The 16,326-nt window shown below is 31.8% G+C and overlaps 2 protein-coding genes across 3 annotated transcripts; one reads left to right on the forward strand and one right to left on the reverse strand.

The window, feature by feature from the left end:
* The first annotated feature begins 456 nt into the window (after positions 1-456).
* On the forward strand, positions 457-10,552 carry LOC126769343 (CLK4-associating serine/arginine rich protein). Of its 2 annotated transcripts, none has more exons than XM_050488037.1 (16): positions 457-665; positions 769-866; positions 993-1,171; positions 1,321-1,482; positions 1,592-1,698; positions 2,631-2,803; positions 2,980-3,149; positions 4,132-4,228; positions 4,533-4,757; positions 4,888-4,941; positions 5,081-5,209; positions 6,618-6,684; positions 8,065-8,137; positions 8,597-8,702; positions 9,263-9,343; positions 9,955-10,552. In XM_050488037.1, the coding sequence occupies exons 1-16, from the start codon at positions 567-569 to the stop codon at positions 10,475-10,477; spliced, it is 2,343 nt and encodes a 780-aa protein (XP_050343994.1). In that variant the 5' UTR covers positions 457-566; the 3' UTR covers positions 10,478-10,552. The 2 variants fall into 2 exon arrangements, with proteins under 2 accessions (XP_050343994.1, XP_050343995.1); XM_050488038.1 differs by having other exon boundaries at positions 4,533-4,637.
* A 555-nt stretch (positions 10,553-11,107) lies between these two features.
* On the reverse strand, positions 11,108-15,371 carry LOC126769358 (homeobox protein DBX1-B-like). The gene is made up of 3 exons (XM_050488060.1): positions 15,121-15,371; positions 11,987-12,204; positions 11,108-11,353 (listed from the first exon to the last, which is right to left on the reverse strand). The coding sequence occupies exons 1-3, from the start codon at positions 15,356-15,358 to the stop codon at positions 11,207-11,209; spliced, it is 603 nt and encodes a 200-aa protein (XP_050344017.1). The 5' UTR covers positions 15,359-15,371; the 3' UTR covers positions 11,108-11,206.
* Between the last annotated feature and the right edge of the window lie 955 nt (positions 15,372-16,326).

Raw genomic sequence — 16,326 nt, forward strand, 5'->3', positions numbered from 1 at the left:
ATATGGCGAAATTCATGTCAAATTAAAATCCCTATTATTATTAATAATATGATATTCACAATGAACGTTTGAATTCTCGTTCGGTGGGTTCTGTGCAGATGTTTTCAAAAGCAGCTATATATATTTATATACAGAGGTATGCCTGCTGATATACCTACCGTTATATCCGCCGATATACCTGCTGTATATAACGTTATTATAAACGTCCTTTTGCGACCTGCAAAGGACCATTTTTATCACTACTGACATATTATACATATTATAGAAAATAGAGGTCATAATCCATGATAGGCATCATAATAGATTATTTTAAGTTTTAGGACAAAATATATAATATATTTATGGTGATATAAATACAAAAATATTATACTTCGTTAAAATGCTACTGGTAACCCAGTGTGAAAGAAGATTTTGACAGGTGAAATTTATTTAAGTGACATTAAATTTTTTAAAATGGCGTCGAATCCATAATGGCTTTGATGTTCCAGAACTCTATCGTTCTGTAAGTTGGTTAAATAAGAATATATAGTTCACAATTTACACCAAATTCACAATTTAAGATCAATATGTGGCACGAAGCAAGAAAACAAGAGCGAATGATTCGCGGCATGATAGTTGATTATCGACGAAGAGCCGAGCGACGCAAAGATTTTTATGAAAAGATTGTAAGTATAAGCTATTATCTAAACAATAAATTTCAAAAACCTCGTCAAGTAAGTAGTGTAATACATGGAAGTATTCATATATAATTCTATTTATATTTCGCAGAAAGCGGAACCAACTCAGTTTCTACAACTTCACGGAAGACAATGTAAAATACATTTAGACCCTGTTGTTGCTGCGGCAGGCGAAGGTCCAGCTATTATGTTAGTAAGATTTATTACGCTTTAAATGTTTAATTTTTATAATCACCGTTACGTTTATATATTTGGTATTGTGTCTTATACAAAACAACAATTCTCAATTTTATAAAAATAATACTATCATTACAGGATGCCTTGGCAAGGTGACATAAACAATATGATAGATAGGTTTGATGTTCGTGCACATTTGGACATTATTCCGGATGTGAAAGCCCCTGATGTGCCACCTGAAGAACTGAACCAGGAAGAGCGACAATGCAACTACGAAAGATACCGGATCTTGGCCCAGAATGCTTTTTTAGGAATAAGTAATATATATATTTTTTTAAATATAATAAATTGCCTTAAATGCAGACATTAAAATTTCATTCATTCAATCATTGGATTTGCATTATACATGAAATGCATTTTTTAGTTTAAATTATCAGTTTTTCATATTTTTCTAACATTATTGTAGGTGAGGACAAGTTTCTTCAGCAATTGGCAATTGAAGAGCAGTTTGGGGTTACCATTGAAGAGAAGGAACTGCAAAGGGAGAAGTTAAGTGAAAAGAAAGGGACGGGTGCTGCTATAGGATACGTTTATACTGATCCAGGGGCCCAAACATCCAGCTTTAACGGTAGATACAGCATTTCTTATCCAGCTGTGATGAAGATTAAAGTTTGGGGATAAGTGGCATCCTTCTAAGATGTTTAAGGACATTTTATGGCATTCGGTGTTAATTACAGGCCCAGATGTAAAGAAGGCGGATGTAAAAGAATCTGATGACGATTCAGATCTGGAAATCATTGATGTGGATCTTAGCATTGATGTCAACAAAATGGAAGCTTCACAGGTGAGATTCATTTATTATCCTAAATTATTTCTATAATCCTTTTTTAATTTTTTCTTTATATCATATCATATTTCTTTCTTTTCATATTATGTCACAATGCTTAAACCCTCATAGCTATTAATTAAATTTTATCAAATAAGTATTTATTTTTTATTATTTTGCTTATTTCAATCCAGAGTTTAGGCCATCTTATGGTTTTTGAAAGCTTGTACTTAGTAGTAGAGTTTTGCCCCATCAATCCTATCTGGGCAAGGCCAATATGTTCTATGCCCAACCAACTTAGTATATATGTGTTCCAGTTTGAAGGGTGAGTGAGCATGTGTAACTACAGACACAAGGGACATAACATATTAGCTCCTTAGTTTTTTACTTAATAATTCTTAGAGTGGATACTTATCATCAGGTGACCCATTTGCCTGCCTACCCATATCAAAATAAAAGAAAAACAATTCATAGTACTGAGTAATGGATCACAGGGGATTATTTCCATTTTTTTTTCCAAAATATGTTCTATATTTTAAACTTGACAATATTCTTTTAAATTTTCTTTTAGGTAGGCATAAGATGGCATATATCCTGAATTCAAATGATGTTTATTAAAAAATATACATAGATATGTATATGTAACTATGTTACATTAACAGAATCTAAGATAGGCTCTTTATTATCACAATATATAAAATAATTTAATTTAAAAAATTATTTTACAGTGACTTCTGTAATATGCTATCCACTACAAGCTTATTGAAAATGGAGTGTAGATACTTTGGCTCTTACAATTAATAGTTATTTCTTGATTTGGGGTATTTTAGAACTATCGATGTTCATATTATTAAAAATTCATAACTAACCAGCCAGAATTCTATTATTCATAAAATAAAATATATAAGTGCTTATATAATATATTGTTAACAAAATCATATGGAGTGCAGGCTCACGAGTTGAATGCAGTGGGACCACATTATGGTATGGCGGGCTGTGATCTATTCTCGTTCCTGACTGGAGATGCTGATGACGCAGAACACCAGAAGCAATTATTACGAGAGGAAAAGGAAAAGGCGATGTTCTCTGGTCGGAAGAGCAGGAGAGAACGTCGTGCCCATAGGTTATTTTACCTCTATTTGCACTATATTTATTAAACGATATTCGTTAGATATAAATATCACACTTTTATTTATGTGCGGTGTGTTTTTGCGAAAAGAAGTAAACGTGATTATAAATACTAGTAAACAAGGCCACGCTGACGTTTGGGGTCGCGTAGTAAAGACGAATGTTCGGCAGGGACAAGAAGCTGGCGACGCGTGTGGTGAGCCCGCCGAGCTACGCCGCGCCCTCCGCCTTCGCCGCCGCCAGCCGCTCACCCTCGCGCTCGCCCTCGCGCACGCCGTCGCCCGACCACGCCACCATCGAGTTTATCACCTCCTTCGGGCCCGACGACGACGACAAGCCGCGTGAGTATTTCTTTCTTGAAAGAGAGAGAGAGAGAGACTCTTCCACTCTCTCTCTTTCTCTCTATTTGGACACGGTTTTAAAATGTTAATTGTAAGATTAGTAGTAAAAAAAAAATAAGTCTGCATAATATATTTTCTTTATATATGCATCCCGTTATTTATCGAAGAATGTTCGATATATTTCGAGAAAACAGTTCATATACTCTGTAAATAAATCTGCCAACACTAAATAAAGTTGCTGACTGTTAGAGGCCACATCGTATGTTGCGTGATACTGGCCCTAGGTGAGGAAGCGATCACAAGCTTAGCTCCAAATATTATATTATATAACCAAAGCCAACACAAGTATGAAAAACTGTTGTCATATGCTCAATTACACCACATGTATTTTGATGTATGGCAATTCACTTAACTTCAATTTAGGGATATAACATAAATCATAATAAATATCACCCACGAAACAACAATATATTTAATTTTACTTTTTAAATATTTGACAATTGATGGTGATGATGTAGTTTATAGTCTCTAATAAATAACAAATTATTATAAACATAATTCTTTTAGCCATTTACTTTTCTTTTTTCTTTCTTTTTTTTCTTCTGTTTTTTATTATTTCTTTCTTTCTTTTGTTTTTTATTATTTGTAAAACTAGTATTAATGATTAATGACTTATTGCAATGATAAAAAAAAATCAAGACCTGTTTGTTGATAAAACCCATAGTAGCAGACTTAGACCACTATTGACCAGAATGACAATGACCAGAGAATGGACTATTGACCAGATAGTCCATTCAGGCAACCCTTGGTTATCATATGCATCACTTTATGAATAGTAATAATTTAAACAGACATTTTAGAAACCAGGTATAAATAGTTTTTCTTGTAAAATTTATTTACAATTATAGTCAATTTTCTCGAGTGATGAATCCCCTAAAAATTTTTTTATGATAAACTCAACAGTACTTTTTTGTTTTAACAGCGCTTCTCTCTAAGCCTTTATATGCTGATAAATTGAAACAAAACTTGAAAAAACCGGATATGTTGTATTCGGAGGCAGTCCGAAAATTGAAGCCTCGGTAAGATAAAAAAAATCTCTATAAACTTATATAGATTACATGTCCATCATATTATCAATGAAAACAATAAAATTATAACATAGACATGTTTTGTGTACGCATTCTAATTCATTTTGCATCGATAATGAAACGGTCATAGAAATGCATAAAAATTGTGATGTTATAATTATAGCTTTACAATGTTTTTTGTGGTCAATAGAATATGTTCATCATGGGCTTACATAAGATAGTTAAAAAAATGAATATCGAAATTATTATCCAATTTAAACACAGTATTATACTTTTTTTTTAATTATATTTTTAGATCTCGATCAAGGGACAGGATGCGCTCTCAAATCGGTCCCCGAGGGCCGAATTCGAGGTCAAGGTCGATGTCACGCTCCTGTTCCGGTTCCAGATCGAGGTCGAGGTCACGCTCTAAATCATCTAGGTCGCGATCTAAATCCTTCAACTCGTACAAAAGGACGAGGTCGAGGTCGCGTTCCAAGTCGAAGAACTATCGAGCGAAACATACTAAAAGTCCTATAAAGTTAGTTAACATTTTATAACTATCATTTTAAATTAAAGTATACAACAAAATATAATTAAGATATAAACAATCATACATGAAGTACTTATTATGATATAATTAATGTAACTTGAATTTTCATTCTTCACAGTAATGCTAGTGGGTTTGCGAACCGTAATAGATCCAGGTCGTTGTCGTATGAAAGGTAAGCTTGTATTATTTTATCATAGTAACGGAGGAAAGCGTGAATACTACTATTTATGAATTATTTTCAGAAATATATCCTGACAATGTTGGAAATGTGGTTTAAATTTTATGTTGTTAAAACTGCCTAAATGTTCCAGTAATGAGAGGAATACCGTTCAGAACAAGCCCGTGCCGCGTTACTACGGGCGGCGTAAAGAAGATAAATCGTCTAGTGAATTGTCTTTGGATTCGGATTCCAGCGAGTCGTTGGACGACGACAAAAATAAGTAAGCTTTATCTTTATTATTTTCTTATTCTTATAACTGTATGGTAAAAAAATCGTGAGGAGACTTGTAAATATTTGTCAAGGGTGAGCCACATTTGCATTCATCAATTCAGATTTGAACTACTGGTGGTAGGGCTTTGTTACTGGTGGTAGGGCTTTGTTACTGGTGGTAGGGCTTTGTTACTGGTGGTAGGGCTTTGTTACTGGTGGTAGGGCTTTGTTACTGGTGGTAGGGCTTTGTTACTGGTGGTAGGGCTTTGTTACTGGTGGTAGGGCTTTGTTACTGGTGGTAGGGCTTTGTTTACTGGTGGTAGGGCTTTGTTTACTGGTGGTAGGGCTTTGTGCAAGCTCGTCTGGGTAGGTACCACCCACTCATCAGATATTCTACCGCAAAACAGCAATACTTGATATTGTTGTGTTCCGGTTTGAAGGGTGAGTGAGCCAGTGTAATTACAGGCACAAGGGACATAAAATCTTAGTTCCCAAGGTTGGTGGCGCATTGGCTATAAGCGATGGTTGACATTTCTTAGAATGCCAATGTCTAAGGGCGTTTGGTGACCACTTACCATCAGGTGGCCCATATGCTCGTCCACCTTCCTATTCTATAAAAAAAAAAAAAAAAAAAAAAAAAAAAAAAAAAAAAAAAGCTTATTCCACTAAGCTTCACAAACCTTCTCTTCAAGGGGAAAGAAGGACTAAGCTCTGCAGAGGAACATTTACAGTTGTCACATTTTTACTTGTTTCTATTATATAAAAGAAAAGAAATTGTATCATTTGGTAAATTATTTTGAATTATTGCCTATGATAATATTTTTGTGTTGTTAATTCTTTTTTTGGAAACGATAACCCACTTAAATTAATTGAGTGCAATTTATGAGAACATATACGAATTATTTTTCTATAACTTATGCTGGATTAAATGAGCAACAAATAGCGCTCCAAAAGTAATGACAATCGATATAAAACGCAATGATTATTACTTTAAATTTAATTTATTGTTCTACATCTACTTATTGACTCTCCTGAAATGTTTCTACCGCGGTACTACCTGTTATTCAATTGCAAAACACTGTATTCTGAGTGTGTTAATAGATTTAGAAATTTTTTGAATGTAATACACTGTTTTTTTGGTTAAGCTCCTGTCTATACAACAACACAACGTTATACTGTTAATTTTACTACATAATAAAGTTGATTCTTGTATTAAAAACTGAATATACTTTTAATTCATACCTTGCATAGGATTGATTGGTTATGTTCAAAATTGACTAATGTACTAGTTATTTTTGATCTAAAACAACAAACAAATATAAAACAATTTTTGCTTAATACATGCAAAATATTGTTGTATCAAAAGAACAATATTTTATCATGAACCATATGTTATCTTTGTAATATTTCCATTACAGATCGGCGGTTGGCAATAAATCAAACGCAAACCCGAATCAGTTACGATTAACTGGATCCAGCTCCAAAGTCAGTAAGAATCATTTATTATTACATTGTACGCTTACATTTTAGCACATTGAGTTAGTTATCCTTAGTTTATGGAATGAAGATATACTTTGCTTCATCGGGATTATCATTGTGGTGCTATTTTTTGTTTATAACATTCATTGACAATAAACCCTTAAAGAATGTTTGCTTTTTAAAGTTAAAGACCAGTTAAAGAGCCTCACATGTTGAAGACTTGAAAAATATTTTAAAACTATTTTTTAGTCTTAAAATTTACATCTAAACACACACACATACACACTCATATGTTTAAATAATAAGAAAAACAAATTAACAGTAACTGACTGACAAAAAATGACACCAAAATCAAAGCATAATCATCATGTTTTTATATAAAATATACTTTAAGTACTTCAACAATTAAAATATTTTATTTTTTTATATTGCATGTAGCATTCAATTTTTTTTAATTCTACCTAATATTTAAAAAAAATGGCAACAAATGATCATTGGAAGTTTTTGTTTCTGTTGGAATTTTTGTTCTAAAACTTCGAAAATGTAACGAAATATAATAATTATACTACTTTTTAAGCTACATAAGCTTACATTATTTTTTTTAGCTGTTGTCATTTCTGATCCTTTATTTATCTATGTCGAATGTTATTTCAAATTTAATAAGTTCAAAGACTATGTAAATATACATTGATTTTAAATATTAAATGATGCAATTAAAGTTGCAACGAATATTCGGATACTATTGGGTGTTTGGCGTATTTAAAAATTATTTTTATATTAGAATACCAAATACTTTAAAACAGAATAAAAAAACAAAACAGTTAATTAATGTAACTTTTAAACATGAACATTACTTAATTTATCTATAAGATCAAAGAGGTAATGAATAAATTTAACTTTTTAAAGATATCGTAAATTTAAATTGTAGACTTTTAACTAGAAAAATAAATTACTATTTTTTTATTATTAATATTATAAAAAAGTAGGTTATGGTTCGGAAACAATCGACATTTTCGCAATATTACGTTTCGAGAGACAATTCGTGCATTAATCAAAGTAAAGCTGGACCAGTAAATTATATAAGTAATAAATAGTAGTGTTTATTTTTTTTGTAATTTTTATCTCTGAGTCTTGTTACTTGAATAAATAAATTATTATTATTATTAATCAGAATATTCGGTCCGAGGCCGAATGTACTATTCGTTGCAAGTCTAATTTGCAATCTAATTTACTTATAATTACTATTTGTTCACTTGATTCAAAATATATTCTTCTTATATTTAAATGTATGTTTTCTTAATTATATAAAAGAAGATAAAAGCTGTACTCATCACAGAATAAGCTTTACAATTTTTATCAATGTTTTTAATATATTTTACTTTACAGGGTCCTTCGCGTGAAACACTGACAATGAAAGAGAGGTTGAAGAGGAAAATGCAAGCTCAGTTGTCGCGGCAGTGTGAGTTGAACTGTGCAAAAAATATTTAGTTTTCATAATACAATACCCCTGGTTGTATTATGTTTATTATTAGTTTATTTTACATTACATTAAAATAAGAATAGTTTTTGCTCTAGATTTAAATAAAAAATTTGTAATCGATTTCACATGTTGAATAATATAATAAAAGTGACAAATGTATTTTAGTTTAAGTACAAAACGGCATTACTTATAAACGTTGCTTAGCAACTGTTTAGTTAAACACTGATTTATCTCTTTGTGTCATTATATTATAACGAATCACTTGTTAAACAACGTTTATAAATAAGGCGTATATATCTTATAATAAAAGTTTGCAAAGACATTCACAGGCTAACACTGTCCGTCTCCGACTCGCCTGCGCAAATTGAAGTTCATATCGTATTTTGAAACGGGTCAGTTGAATGAAGTTGAAAATTTAAAAATATTTATTTGTCTCAGTGCGAGCAGATAAGCGCGCTGAAGCGGAGCGGGTGGAGCGCGAGTGTCGGCGACAAGCGAGGCGAGACGAGGAGATGCGGGAGCTCGCCATCAAGCTTCGCCGCAAGTGAGGCCTTTTCGAATAACCCAATATGCTATTATTATGCACTTACTGTTTTTACGTACGCTATGCTTGACATACCATTTTTCGAAAAGACACCCACAACCTCAGTCGTATAAAATTCTGATATGTTAATAAATAATAATATTATGTATACTTAGGGTTATTCATGAAAATAGTTTTCCTATAATGGTGATAGTTGTCGTACTTAAAAACATTTATTGTTATTTTGAATAAACAACCTCAATTTGCTGTTTGCAGATTTTAGTAGAAAGCAAGTAATAGTTATTTCTTTGAAAATGAATAAGTAATAAAAGGCATGTATCTGAAATGTCTAGCTACTAATTATTTCCATCCATATGTTTTAATATTTATCTTCTACAATTCTAAAAATATTGGTATTAAAGAAAGTTGATATAAACATATATTTTTTACTAGGCACTGTATAAATTATTAAACTATGATATAATTATCTGTAGTTCTCTAATGATGAGGTTTGTAAATACTTGCAAAATACTGAAACATTAATTTTAATTGTAAATTTATTTTGCAAACAATTTTTTCAGACAACGTGAAATGAGACACCAACGGTACCGTCGCTCTAGCGATGACGACTCGGACAGAAGTGCAAGTGGCTCGTCTTCGAGGTATAAAATATATTTATAATATACATTTTAATATGAATTGTCATTCATCAAACAAACATTTGTTAGTATCGTGATGATATAGTTATTATTTATATTTATATATATATCCAACCGAGATAGCCCAGCGGTAAGAGCGCATGAATTTTAACCGATGATCGTGGGTTCAAACCCGGGCAAGCACCACTGAATTTTCATGTGCTTAATTTGTGATTATAATTCATCTCGGGCTTTAAGGTGAAGGAAAACATCGTGAGGAAACCTGCATGTGTCTAATTTCACTGAAATTCTGCCACATGTGTATTCCACCAACCCGCATTGGAGCAGCGTGGTGGAATAAGCACCAAACCTTCTCCTCAAAAAGAGGAGAGGAGGCCTTTAGCCCAGCAGAAGGACATTTACAGGCTGTTACGGTTACGGTTACGGTACGGTATATTCCACCAACCAGCATTGGAGAAGTGTGGTGGAATAAGCTCCAAAACCTTCTCTTCAAAAACAAAGGAGAAGGGGCCCACCAGTGGAACATGCACAGGCTGTTACTGTTATATTATTGTTATATTTATAATTAACTAATACTGTTATATTTATAATTAGTATTGTACTAAATGTTCCAGACATTCCCCAATGTCAGAAAGGAAGAGAGATAATAGAAGCCGCTCTAAAAGTAATCCACCTGAAGAGAAACGTATACCAGTATGGGAAACTGATAAAGATCCTCCACCACTGCCCTTCAGGTCTAAATACTCCGAAATTGGTGAAAGTTCATACTATTCCAATTCTAGAAGACGCTATGCAGATAATACAGAAGAATTTACTAGAGATGACAGAAGAAATGATGATAGAGAACCAAATTACTATCAAAATAGACATGACAGATACCAGAATAGTGAATATGGTCGTAATTATGAAAACCATGAAAATTATAACCGTCGTGATAGCTATGATTCTAGATTCGAACACGATAGACATCAAGGACCGAGTTGGAGACGTCCTTATTCCCAAGGAGGGGGAAGTAAAACTAGACATGTTAGGAATTCTGAACAAAGTTACGGCGGTGGTCCTTCAAGCCGCCATCGCGATGACGAGAGTGAAGGTTCTAGCAGCAATAGAAGCAAAGTAAAACTCGTAGATTATTAAAATTAAACGCCAAATGTACGTAAACGAATGGTTGTTTTATATTAATTACATAAGAATATAATAAAACATTTAAGCTTACAATGCGTTTTTCTTTTTAAGACTACATATGTACATTTAATTATCATTTACTTTATATTTTCCGTCAATATGGTTAATTTAAGTAATTGGACTATATATTTATTTCATTTATGGCCGATTTCCAGTTTATCATAACAATAAAATGTGTCTTTCAATTTATCTGTATAAAAAGTAACACTTCCAATATTTTTTACAAAAATACTAATGAATTAATGATTTATATTAAAAATCGCGCGTCTATAATTACAAAGTGTACAGAATTTGACATTTATACAAAAAAAATATTTTTTTGACCGCCTTCGTTTGAGGTCGACCAAATTTTACACAAAGAAAAAATTGCCGTTTTGATAATTTTTCTAATAAAAAGCTGTCAAAATAACAAACTAAATATTCAGCTCAATACTATTCAGCTGTTAAATCGGTTCTTAGAATATTTTTGACTAATGTCCATAGACTATCACATTTTAATAAGAAATAAGAATTTTGTAAACAACAAAAGATTTTTTAGCATAACATGTCAATAATAAAATAAAAATATTTTGAATTGTCTGTATTCGCATCTAATAACTAATATGCTTTATTAGACTTAAGATACACTATTATTATTTTTTAACATTTAAACCTTAAGCGGTAAGAATGTGTCCTTGTTTACTAATCACTCAATGTATCAACGTCTACTTCCTCGTTGTCATCATTGGCTGTAGAGTCAGGATCTCGAGCAGTGACTGCTCCTAGTCCCGCCCGACCCTCTTTCGTATGCCGCCATTTCATTCGTCGATTTTGAAACCATACCTTAACCTAAAAAAAGTATTTTTATTAGATATATTAGAAATATAGATAGAAGTAAAACTTCAGTGTCGGATTTAACGCATTTGACGGAAAATTGATTTTCCGTCAAGTTGTAAACACCTTTTTATTGTCTCTGTCTCTAACTGATTGTATATATTTAATAATAATATGTATTTATATTTTACATATGAAAATAAGTTACATTTTTCTATCAAATTGCTTGTTTTATGTAATCAATCAATCAATAACTCTTTTATCCTGAACTTTTGGAATGTTGTTGCAGTTATTGTGTGTGTTCACAAATTGTCTCAGTTCAGTGTGCGTCTTGGCATAAGCCTCCTCTAATATCTTCCATTGTTGTTTATCTCTAGCAACCCTCCTCCAATTTGGACCGTCTGTTAATTTGATCTCATCCATCCTTCCATCCCGTCCCATCTCATTGCCTTTCTCTATTCCTTTTACCGTCTCTAGGATACCATTCAGTACCATTCCGTCCATCTTAATTTCAGTTGGTCTATCTTTTCAAGCACGTCTATTACTCTAGTTTTTGATCTTATAAAGGTGTTTCTTTGCCTGTCCTGTTGACTTGTTTGATAATTTATGTAATAGTGATATTTTAAAAATTAAATTAAGTAGACTTACCTGTGCATCAGTAAGGCCTAACGTAGCGGCTAATTGCCGCCTATCTGGTTTAGTTATATATTTCTGTATTTGAAACCTTCTTTCTAAGCCTTTTCGTTGTAAATTGCTAAATACCGCGCGGGACCATGAACGTTTTCGTTTACCGCTCGAGGAGACGTCGCAACGCGGTGCCGTTGATTGTGTCGGTGATGATGTTGGTAACGGAAGGCGGTATACAGCTGAAAGATGCATGTTTTATTAATACAAAACCACCCACGCAGGATAAGTTATAGCATAATGTAAATGTCAATATGTTTCATAATTTTAATTAAATTATATGATGCATTGAAATTTGAGTTTATAATAACTGCCTATTAATTGCCACGTTCAACAATTAGTATTTAATTTGCAATTAATGAAATAGGAAAACAGCTTTCTCTTTTGGTAATCTCTTTGGAAATTTAATAGATAAGATAAAAATAAAGGATTTTAGTTTAATTATGAAGTGTTATTTACACTAAATTATATTAGGTGGGTCTAGTAACGTTTATAATTATAAGTGACCATTTACCAACTGGTGGCGCGTTTGGTCATCTGCCTTCCTTCTTTCATTAAAAAGTAAAAGATCAGTAAATCGTTATCAGACTGTACGATATTCTTCGTCTGGTGTGTCTTAGTTTCTACTTAATACATTAAATTGGTTAGAATTTATTACGCCAGGTGATTCTACTGTGGCGTCGGTGTGTAGGTAATTTATTCATAAAAAATTTGTTTAAAATAAGTTATTGTAAGCAGTGTTTTAACTTTTTAATTATTATAATAGTAAATGTTAGCTATTTTGATCCATGACTTAGGTACTATTTACATATATTAGCTAAGATAGTGGTATCGAATTAAATCATTTGCATGCAATTAATTTGATTGATGGCAATTGACATAATTTCTCTGTCATATTAGGTATACCTATACCTACATAATTATTGTTTAGATCTCCGTATTCGTAAAGTCAATTGAAACTAATTTATTTTAGATACAAAAAATCCAACTACGAACGTTAGTATGTGCTTAAATATTTTCACAAATATCTGTATAAAAAACAGCCATGTTTCAATTTAACCTATCGAATAAAATGAGATATAAAAAAAATCTTGAGAGTACTGTTTATATGTAATAATTTATATAATTTCGATCAGAAGTCACTATAAACATCGTATTCACTGATCGTGTGTAATGACGAAATCGTAAGAGATGCATGAAATTTTGTAATACGGCCTTAATGTTTTAAAAAGGCCTATAGATAAGTCAGAAACATCTTATATCTATCTTAAAATTTGATTTGAAATTTTAGTATAAATAACACATTAATTTTCAGCGTTTTCTGAAAATAAATTTGTAGTTTACACTTTGTAATTCTCATTTGTATTATAGAGATAATTGTAACAAGATACTTATTTAGATAAACGCACGCGAAAAGAGATGCCGGATCTTTGGTATGTTATAAATATAAAATAAACGTATACCTACGTCGCATGGATGGCTTCAGATTTTATTATAATTTAATACTTGTTTATATTTTTATTTACATACATTTATTTTATCAATAAATAACTACTGAGTTGCCAGTTCCTTTCGGTAGAATCTATATTCCCAACCGATGGTAGGTATAAAATTAATTTAATATTGTAACTTGTCGACGAAGTGTTTAAAAAAATAATTTAAAATACAATTTACTTAAATGTTCTTTTACGTTAATTTATTATACATTTAGTAGACTACCATGCAGAGTAAAGGTATAAATAAAAATTTTAGCAATTTATATTTTATGATCCCTGTCTACTGAAACATTTATAAAAGTACTAGGTTAACTCCATTCGAGTATATTTTGAATGAGATTGATAATAAGATAACTAAGTTATTAAAACTTTCAAAGAAAAATAACTTTTTATCTTAAACAGAATAAAATTATAATTGTGTCAAGAAATGATTTTATCAAAAAAAGTAAGAAATAATGATCAATTTGAACACAAATGTATAAATAAATTATAATAGTATTAATTGCGCCCTAATTAGGTATATACTTCGTCATCAAATAAGTATCTAAATCTATTTTTACATATTAAAAACCTACTAAGTACCTAATAATTAATATATAATTTAAAACAGATCAAATGCGATTTTTTTCAGATAAAAATTATTAGATATTCTTATTGTTGAATATATTTTTTTACGCATGAGCATGGAAGTGGTACATGGTGGTAGTTGTAAAGGTGTTTATAAAGATAGGGAATAATCTCTTATATCTCGGTATATTTATTTAATAGTTACATATAAGGATATTATTATTAACAGCGCAACAAATATCCCACGGCTGGCCTATGGCGCTTAAAGAGGCACATAAACAGTTTATGCAATAATTATTATTATAGTATATTAAAATTTATTTTAAATATATCTTTGTTATTATCTATTTATCAATTTGTGAGTTAGCCGTAGCATATAGATATACGGCGTCTCGAACTTTTTTTACAGATAATTATAAGTAGAATATATTAAGTACTTAAATGTTTTTTTTTATAGAATAGGCAAGCGGACGAGCGTATGGCCCACCTGATGGTAAGTGGTCACCAACGCCCATAGACAGTCACATTTTAAGAAATTTTAACCATCGCTTACATCACCAATGCGCCATCAACCTTGAGAACTAAGATTTTATGTCTCAAGTACTGCTGTTTTGCGGTAGAATATCTGATGAGTGGTACATACCCAGACGAGCTTGCACAAAGCTCTACTACCAGTAGTAGTATGGTACAATAATCTATAATACGAGTCAATAACCAACTGTGTTTAGATTTCTATATATATACATATGCATAGCCTTATCCTTTTACAATAATTATTTGTTACTAAAATATATTCTTAATACTTTATAACCATATGCTTATTACAGGTTAAAAGCTAAAGTAATAGGTAAACTTAATAACTAATAGTAAATATACCTATCAATGTGCAATAGTTTGCTCACTTTCCTAAGATTAACAGATCTTTTAGCATTTTATGATTAGGCAAGTGATATTTTAATCGAACAACAAATCCATGTAAACATGCTTTTATACTTTTAATAACGCATATCATAATAATATTTGAAACAATCTTACCAGATGTAGGCCTTAAAGCAGGATGCAAATGTGCATAAGGTAAGGGTAGTTGTAATTGAAGAAGAGGAGGTTCATCTCTACAGCATCTGTATAATGCAGCCACACATCCTGCACAAGGAGGCTCCTGTGTACGTGCTTCCGACACATGGGCACTCGGTGACGTTGCATTGTTCCCAAGAATACTATCCACACTAAACTTCAACTTGGACGTATTTACATCCCCACTGACAGACGTCATGACTCCATAACAAAATTAATTAAAAAAATATGCAGATTGTACCTTCCGTTACGAACGCAACTGAAAAACTGAGCTTTGCGTGGCGTTATCGACGCACACCGCAGCGCAAGCGCAGGAGATGGGCGTGTCGAGGTCGATGGAAAGATCTGATTGGCTGATCGACACTGGGCGTTGCGTATGCGCCGCAATGGAGTGCTTTCGAACACTGAACTGACTGATGTTACAAACACTGCAGTTGTTTACAATAAACTGACTTCTTAATGTGTTTTATATGGCTTTGCAAGTTCAATTTAATTTTATTACTCCTAAGCTTACGTCATGTGTTAGAGGGGGTAATGTATGTTGAATACTCTATGTAACATATAAATATCCTTACAATTCAATCGTATCACTGTAATTGATTCTAAACATATAATAAATATTTCAATGGCATAATATATAACAAATATATCATTGCGCATTTTAGCTCGGTGTTAATGCAATTTAATTGACTAGGTAAACCCACCCGAAAAATTATGAGTACCTAAACTATAGATAAGAGCCTTACAGAATGTACCAAGATATTAGTTGTACTATCGTACCATCACAATAACTTTGAAAAATCATCTTTTTAGACCACCTAATACATAAGTAGGTAGGTATATATAGCTGAGTAATATACATAGATACCTCGGTCTCTAATTTTTTTGAAGATTAAATATTGCTTACCCTAAAATCCATTTCTATTCATTAGATTTCAAACCTGGACATATATTTATCTCCTGTTTATTGGCGTCACTCTGACCGATCTTGTGCCATCTGTCATTAGTTCACCGAGTTCAGGGAATACTTATGCTTCTTTATTATCTATAAAAACAATAATGTATATTTTTTAAACTCTGATAAATCTAATCCATTCAAGAACAACTGTTCGCTCTAACTCTAAAATCGATTACGATTCAGTTTATTTTGCTTGTCAGAAAACACCT

Source organism: Nymphalis io, chromosome 7 (genome assembly GCF_905147045.1).
Source record: "Nymphalis io chromosome 7, ilAglIoxx1.1, whole genome shotgun sequence".
NCBI classification, from domain to species: domain Eukaryota; kingdom Metazoa; phylum Arthropoda; class Insecta; order Lepidoptera; family Nymphalidae; genus Nymphalis; species Nymphalis io.

Bases quoted from the DNA above. Each gene is read 5' to 3' on its own strand.
- LOC126769343 (XM_050488037.1), top strand. From the start codon at position 567: ATGTGGCACGAAGCAAGAAAACAAGAGCGAATGATTCGCGGCATGATA. The intron at 5,210-6,617 runs GTAAGCTTTATC...TTTCCATTACAG, and splicing joins TTGGACGACGACAAAAATAA to ATCGGCGGTTGGCAATAAAT. The intron at 8,703-9,262 runs GTGAGGCCTTTT...CAATTTTTTCAG, and splicing joins GCCATCAAGCTTCGCCGCAA to ACAACGTGAAATGAGACACC.
- LOC126769358 (XM_050488060.1), bottom strand. From the start codon at position 15,358: ATGACGTCTGTCAGTGGGGATGTAAATACGTCCAAGTTGAAGTTTAGT. The intron at 12,205-15,120 runs GTAAGATTGTTT...TGCATCTTTCAG, and splicing joins TGCTTTAAGGCCTACATCTG to CTGTATACCGCCTTCCGTTA. The intron at 11,354-11,986 runs GTAAGTCTACTT...TACTTTTTTTAG, and splicing joins TAGGCCTTACTGATGCACAG to GTTAAGGTATGGTTTCAAAA.